Source organism: Erithacus rubecula (assembly GCF_903797595.1).
Source record: "Erithacus rubecula genome assembly, contig: scaffold_1157_arrow_ctg1, whole genome shotgun sequence".
Lineage (NCBI taxonomy): Eukaryota > Metazoa > Chordata > Aves > Passeriformes > Muscicapidae > Erithacus > Erithacus rubecula.
Window position 1 is genome coordinate 1 of NW_027636249.1, and position 7,745 is coordinate 7,745.

Below are 7,745 nucleotides of genomic sequence, written 5' to 3' on the forward strand. Positions count from 1 at the left end.
GAGGGGATTTCACGGGGAAATTTGGGGTTCTAGAGGAGAATTTGGGGGGGATTTGGGGTCGTTAGAGGAGATTTGGAGTTGCAGAAATGATGCCCGTGATGTACAGGATAGGCTGCCTCAGAGATCGTTATGGAAATTTGGGGGGGATTTTAGGGGTCCTGGGAGGGAGTTTTGGGGTTTTAGAGGGGATTTGGGGGAGATTTGGGGTCCTGGGAGGGGATTTTGGGATCCTGGAAAGGAGTTTTGGGGTTGCAGATGATGTACAGGATAGGCTGCATCAGAGATGGTAATGGAAATTTGGGGGGGATTTTGGGGTTCCTGAGAGGAGTTTTGGGGTTCTAGAGGGGATTTCAGGGGGAAATTTGGGGTTCTAGAGGAGAATTTGGGGTATTTTGGGGTCCTGGAAAGGAGTTTTGGGGTTGCAGATGATGTACAGGACAGGCTGCCTCAGATGGTTTGTGAGATTGGAATTCGGGTTCCCCCGCCCCCTCCCCCATTCCCGTGGAATTCCCGCCCATTCCCGGGCAATCCCCGCGGAATTCCCGGTTAATTCCCAGTTAATCCCCACGGAATTCCCGGTTAATTCCCAGTTAATCCCCGCCCATTCCCGGTTAAACCCCGCCCATTCCCGGTTAATTCCCAGTTAATCCCCGCGGAATCCCCGCCCATTCCCGGTTAATCCCCGCTCATTCCCGATTAATTCCTGCCCATTCCCGGTTAATTCCCAGTTAATCCCCGCCCATTCCCGGTTAATCCCCGCCCATTCCTGGTTAATTCCCGCCCATTCCCGGTTAATCCCCGCGGAATTCCCGGTTAATTCCCACCCATTCCCTGTTAATCCCCATGGAATTCCCGGTTAATTCCCAGTTAATCCCCGCGGAATTCCCGGTTACTTCCCGGTTAATTCCCTGTTAATCCCCGCCCATTCCCGGTTAATCCCCACAGAATTCCCACCCATTCCCTGTTGATCCCCGCCCATTCCCGGTTAATCCCCGCCCATTCCCGATTAATTCCCGCCCATTCCCGGTTAATTCCCGCCCATTCCCAGTTAATCCCCACGGAATTCCCGGTTAATCCCCGCGGAATTCCCGGTTACTTCCCGGTTAATTCCCTGTTAATCCCCGCCCATTCCCGGTTAATCCCCGCGGAATTCCCACCCATTCCCTGTTGATCCCCGCCCATTCCCGGTTAATCCCCGCCCATTCCCGATTAATTCCCGCCCATTCCTGGTTAATCCCCGCCCATTCCCGGTTAATCCCCGCCCATTCCCGGTTAATCCCCGCCCATTCCCGATTAATTCCCGCCCATTCCCGATTAATTCCCGCCCATTCCCGGTTAATCCCTGTGAAATTCCCGATTAATTCCCGCCCATTCCCGGTTAATCCCCGCGGAATTCCCGGTTAATTCCCGGTTAATCCCCGCGGAATCCCCGCCCATTCCCGGTTAATCCCCGTGGAATTCCCGGTTAATTCCCGGTGAATTCCCGGTTATTCCCGCCTTTCCTTTCCTCTCCAGACGTGGTGTTCTTCATTTACCTCTACCAGCGCTGGATCTACCGCGTGGATCCCACGCGCGTCAACGAGTTCGGGGGCACCGGGGAGACCCCCAAACCCCCCGCGGGCCCCTCCCCCACAGCGCTGCCCCCCGCCCCTCCCCCCCCTCCCCAAAAACCCCCCGAGGACAAGAAGAAGGATTAACCCCTCCCCCACCCCACCACCAGCACATTCCCAAAAAAAAACAAAACAAAACAAAAAAAAACCCACAAAAAAATCGAATTTTTTTTCCTCCCCTCCTCCCCTTAAAAATTAAAAAAAAAAAAAAAAAAAGGGGAGGGGGAGGGGCAGCGGCGGGGTGGGGGCGGGGTGGGCGTGGCCCCTCCTGGGTTTCCCGCGTTCCCGGGATTTTGGGGAGGTGCTGGGGGGGGGGGGGGAGGGGTTTTTTTGGGGCCTCTCCGGTGTCGCCTCCCGGTTTTTTTTTGTCGTGCTCCATCCATCGTCGTCCGCTGTGGTAGGAAAAGTGTCCGCGGAGCCATAAAGAGCTGATTTCACCCCAAAAAAATTTCACTTTTTGTGCTTCCTTTCTCAAATTCCCTCCCGCCAATTTTAGGGTTTCCCGAGGATTTGGTGTTTTCCTGGGTTTTTTTTGGGGGGGTTTCCCTTTTTTAAAATTTTTTACCACGTTTTTTGGGGAGTATTTCCATTTTTTAGAGGCTTTTTCCCACTTTTTGTGGGGTATTTCCATTTTTTGGGGGGATTTTCCAACATTTTTTGGGGATTTCCCCCCTTTTTTTTTTTTGAGCTATTTTCCCTCTTTTGGGGGGTTCTTCCATTTTTCACACTTTTTGAGGGGATTTTTCCCATTTCTTGGGGGATTTTCTCAATTTTTGGGGGTTTTCTCACATTTTGGGGAGATTTTCCCATTTTTGGGGGTGATTTTCCACACTTTTTCAGGGGTATTTTCCCACCAATTTTAGGATTTTCCCAATTTTTGGGGAAAAAAAAAAAGGGGGGGGGAATTTTTCTACTTTATGGGGGGGGGCTCAATTTTTTGGGGTTTTTTCCCGATTTTGGGTGGATTTTCCCAAATTTTTTTTTATTTTTTCATGGAAAAATCGCCTCGGGTGGAGCCGGAGCCCAAATTTGGGGAGGGGGATCCTGGAAATTTGGCGAGGGGGGGTGGTGCTGGAAATTTGGGAAAGTCCCAGGAATTTGGGGAAGGGTCTCTGGAATTTCGGGAGGGCGATCCCGGGAATTTGGGGAGGGGTCCTGGGGGGGTCCCAGGAATTTGGGGAGGGGTCCCAAGAATTTGGGGAGGGGTCCCAAGAATTTGGGGAGGGGTCTCTGGAATTTGGGGAAGTTCCAGGGATTTGGGGAGGGGTCCCGGGGGTTTCCCGGTAATTTTGGGGGGTTCCCGGTAATTTTTGGGGGTTTCCGGGGGTCTCCCCGCCTCCCCCTCCCCCTCCTCCCGCCAGTCACGTGTCTCGCGCAGCTGCCCCGCCCTCGGCCACGTGACCAGCGCAGGCCCCGCCCCCTCACGTGTCCCAGCACCGGCCCCGCGCCTGCACGTGGCGCGCAGGGAGCACGTGACCTAAAGAGGGAGCTCTGATTGGTCAGCGGAGCTGTCGGTCAAACTCGGGGGCGGGGCGAGGGCGGGGCTTGGGGAATTCGGCCCCAGAACCGGGACCGGGACCCCCGAACGGAACCGAGACACCTTGATCGGGACCAGGATCGGGACCCCCAAACGGGACCGGGACCCCCAAACGGAACCGGAACCGGGACCGGAACCCCCTGATCGAGATCGGGACCCCCGAACGGAACCGAGACCCCCTGATCGGGATCGGGACCGGGACCGGAACCCCCGGATCGGGATCGGGACCGGGACAGGAAACTCCTGATCGGGACCGGGACCCCCGAACGGGACCGGGGCCGGTACTGGGACCCCCTGATCGGGATTGGAAACCCCGAACTGGACCGGGACCGGGATCCCCTGATCGGGACCGGGACCGGGACCCCCTGATCGGGATTGGAAATCCCGAACGGGACCGGGACTGGGACCCCCTGATCGGGACCGGGACCCCCTGATCGGGATTGGAAACCCCGAACCGGGACCGGCACCGGAACCTCCCGATCGGGATCGGGACCCCCGAACGGAACCGGAACCTCCTGATCGGGATCGGGACCCCCGAACGGAACCGACACCCCCGAACGGGACCGAGACCGGGATCGGAACCCACTATTCGGAACCGGAGCCCTAGAACGGGACCGGGACCGGGATCGGAACCGGAGTCCTAGAACGGGACCGGGACCCTCAATCGGGACCGGAGCCCCTGAACGGGACCGGGACCGGGACCCTCGGTCGGGACCGGAGCCTCTAAACGGCACCGGGACCAGGACCGGGACCGGAGCCCCCGGAGCGGAACTGGGACTGCCTGACCGGGTCCCCCGTGACCGGGACCGGATCCCCAGAACCCCCCGTCCGGTCCCGGTCCCGGATCGGGCCCGACCTCCGCCCGCAGCGGCACCGGAGCCAGGCAGGTACGGGGCGGGGGGACAGGGGGACAGGCGACATTGGGGGGCACAGGGGGGATTTGGGGACAAGTGACACTGGGGGTCACAGGGGAACAGGAGAGGATCTGGGGACAGCGACACTGGGGGGCGCAGGGGGGATTTGGGGACAAGTGACACTGGGGGGTCACAGGGGGACAGGAGGGGATTTGGGGACAAGTGACACTGGGGGGTCACAGGGGGACAGGAGGGGATCTGGGGACAGCGACACTGGGGGGCGCAGGGGGGGATTGGGGACAGCGACACTGGGGGGACACGGGGGGATAGGAGGGGATTTGGGGACAAGTGACACTGGGGGGACACAGGGGGATAGGAGGGGATTTGGGGACAAGTGACACTGGGGGGGCACGAGGACAGGAGGGGATTTGGGGACAAGTGACACTGGGGGGGCACGAGGACAGGAGGGGATTTGGGGACAAGTGACACTGGGGGGACAAGGGGGACAGGAGGGGATTTGGGGACAAGTGACACTGGGGGGACACGAGGACAGGAGGGGATTTGGGGACAGCGACACTGAGGAGGTACAGAGGGACACAGGACAGGAGGGAATTTGGGGACAAGTGACACTTTGGGGCCACAGGGGGACAAGCGACACTGGGGGGCACAAGGGGGATTTGGGGACAAGTGACACCTGGGGGGGACATGGGGACATGGGGGGATTTGGGGACAGCGACACTGGAGTGGCACAGGTGACATGGGGGGCCATGACCGCCCCCCGCTGTCCCTGTTCCCCGCTGTCACCAAGGGTCCCCCAGTCCCCCCCAGGGTCCCGCTGTCCCCTCAGGCCCCGATGCCGGACGAGCCGGGGGTGGCCCCGGGGTCCCCCCTGTCCCAGCCCCCCCCGGGGACCCCCCAAAAAGGGGCGCAGCCCCCCCCGGGCAGCGACTCCGAGCAGGATTCGGGATTTTCAGGTAGGCGGGGGCGGGGGCGGATCCCGGGGTCCCGTCCCTGTCCTTTGTCCCTGTCCCTTGTCCCATCCCTTGTCCCGGGCCTTGTCCTGTCACCTGTCACTTGTCATTTGTCCCTGTCCCTTGTCCCTTGTCCCTGTCCCCGTCCCTTGTCCCATCCCTTGTCCCTGGTCCCTTGTCCCTTGTCCCTTGTCCCTTGTCCCTTGTCCCTGTCCCCATCCCTTGTCCCATCCCTTGTCCCTGGTCCCTTGTCCCTTGTCCCTGTCCCTTGTCCCATCCCTTGTCCCTGGTCCCTTGTCCCTGTCTCTTGTCCCTTGTCCCATCCCTTGTCCCTGGTCCCTTGTCCCTGTCTCTTGTCCCTTGTCCCTGTCCCTTGTCCCGGTCCCAGTCCCTGTCCCTTGTCCCAGGGGTCCTGTCCCTGTCCCTTGTCCCTGTCCCCGTCCCTTGTCCCATCCCTTGTCCCTGGTCCCTTGTCCCTTGTCCCTGTCCCTTGTCCCTTGTCCCTGTCCCCGTCCCTTGTCCCATCCCTTGTCCCTGGTCCCTTGTCCCTTGTCCCTATCCCTTGTCCCTTGTCCCTTGTCCCTGTCCCCGTCCCTTGTCCCATCCCTTGTCCCTGGTCCCTTGTCCCTTGTCCCTCTCCCTTGTCCCGGTCCCGGTCCCTGTCCCTCGTCCCATCCCTTGTCCTGTCCTTCGTCGCTTGTCCCTTGTCCCTGTCCCTTGTCCCTGTCCCGGTCCCTTGTCCCATCCCTTGTCCCTGTCCCTTGTCCCGGTCCCTGTCCCTTGTCCCTGTCCCTGTCCATGTCCCTCGGCCCATCCCTTGTCCCTGTTCCTTGTCCCATCCCTTGTCCCATCCCTTGTCCCGTCCTTTGTCCCTTGTCCCGGTCCCTGTCCCTTGTCCCTGTCCCTGTCCCTGTCCCTCGGCCCATCCCTTGTCCCTGTTCCTTTGTCCCTTGTCCCGGTCCCGGTCCCGTCCCGGGCTCATTCCCTCCCGGCAGATTCGGGCTCGGAGCACCTGGGCAGGTGCGAGGGGACGGACACGGAGGAGCCGCCCGGGCCCGGCCGCGCCCACCTGGGACCCACCTGCCTCGGCCACGCCCTCCCGGGGCCGCAGGTAACCGGGACCGGCACCGGGGTGTGCCGGCTCCACGGGGATCCGGTACCGGGACGGTCTAAATCCCCTGGTTCCGGTACCGGGACGGTCCAAATCCCCTGTTTCTGGTACCGGGACGGTCCAAATCCCCTGGTTCCGGTACCGGGACGGTCCAAATCCCCTGTTTCTGGTACCGGGATGTTCCGAACCCCCTGATTCCGGTACCGGGATGTTCCAAATCCCCTGGTTCCGGTACCGGGACGGTCCAAATCCCCTGTTTCTGGTACCGGGATGTTCCGAACCCCCTGATTCCGGTACCGGGATGTTCCAAATCCCCTGGTTCCGGTACCGGGATGTTCCAAATCCCATAGTTCCAGCACCAGCATGATCCAAATCCTGATGGTTCCGGTACCGGGACGGTCCAAATCCCCTGTTTCTGCTACCGGGATGTTCCAAACCCCCTGGTTCCGGTACCGGGATGTTCCAAATCCCCTGGTTCCGGTACCGGGACGGTCCAAATCCCGTAGTTCCAGCACCAACATGATCCAAATCCTGATGGTTCCGGTACCGGGATGGTCCAAATCTCCTGGTTCCGGTACCGGGACGGTCCAAATCCCCTGGTTCCGGTACCGGGATGTTCCAAATCCCATAGTTCCAGCACCAGCATGATCCAAATCCTGATGGGTCCGGTACCGGGATAATCCAAATCCTCTGGTTCCGGTACCGAGATGATCCAAATCCCCTGGTTCTGGTACCGGGATAACTCAAGTCCCGTGATTCCGGTACTGGGTTGATCTAAATCTCGATGGTTCCGGTACCGGGATCACTCAGACACCCTGTTTCCGGTACCGAGATGTTCCAAATCCCGTAGTTCCAGCACCGGAATGATCCAAATCCCCTGGTTCCGGTACCGGGACGATCCAAATCCTGTGATTCCGGTACCGGGACGACCCAAATCCCTTGTTTCCGGTACCGGGATGTCCCAGTCCCCTGGTTCCGGTACCGGGCCGCTCCGTGCCTCTGTCCCCGGTCCCTTTTGTCCCCTCCTGATTCCCCCCCGTCCCTCCCGCAGCCCCCGGGAGCCGCTCGGGACCCGCGGCCGCTCCTGGTTCTGCTCCGCCCCGGTCCGGACGGGACCGACCCGTGTCACCGCCCGGTGTCACCGGGGGACGGGACCGTCCCGTGCCACCACCCGGTGCCACCGGGGGAATTGTCGCCGTGTCCCCGCGCGTCCCCCCGGTTCACCGGGACGCTGCTGGCGGCGCTGGCGCTGCGCACCGGGGCGCTGCTCCGCCACAACCGGCGCACGCAGAGCGACATCGCGACACTGCGGCGACACACGCGGCTGCTGGCCCGCGCCACCCGCGACCCCCGCGTGTGGCCCCGCCTGTGTCACCTGCTGGGGGTCACCGCGGGACCCTCCCGGGGTCACCGGGAGCCCCCCGGGTTTGGGGAGGGGGCGGGGGGGGAATAAAGGGGTAGCACCGAAACGGCTCCGAGTGTTTGGTGGCTTTTGGGGACTTCAGTGGCTCCTTGTCCCCTCCCCGGTGGCTTCCAGGGTCCCCCTCTGTCCCCTCCTCGCCCCCCGCGTCCCCCCGGGGTCCCGCTCTATGCCACATCCCGGACCGGGGGGCGATGGAGGGGGGGTCGCCTCGTGGTGGCAGAGGGGATTTTGGGGGGCTC

The 7,745-nt window shown here is 61.3% G+C and overlaps 1 protein-coding gene across 1 annotated transcript; it reads left to right on the forward strand.

Annotated features, from left to right (window-relative positions):
- Nucleotides 1–4,793: 4,793 nt before the first annotated feature.
- Nucleotides 4,794–7,536, forward strand: LOC306815327 (uncharacterized protein; the record flags this gene model as incomplete). Its single annotated transcript, XM_079331910.1, has 4 exons — nucleotides 4,794–4,975; nucleotides 5,968–6,083; nucleotides 7,135–7,190; nucleotides 7,230–7,536. Exons 1-4 carry the CDS (start codon nucleotides 4,855–4,857, stop codon nucleotides 7,534–7,536), a joined length of 600 nt encoding a protein of 199 aa, XP_079188036.1. The 5' UTR covers nucleotides 4,794–4,854.
- Between the last annotated feature and the right edge of the window lie 209 nt (nucleotides 7,537–7,745).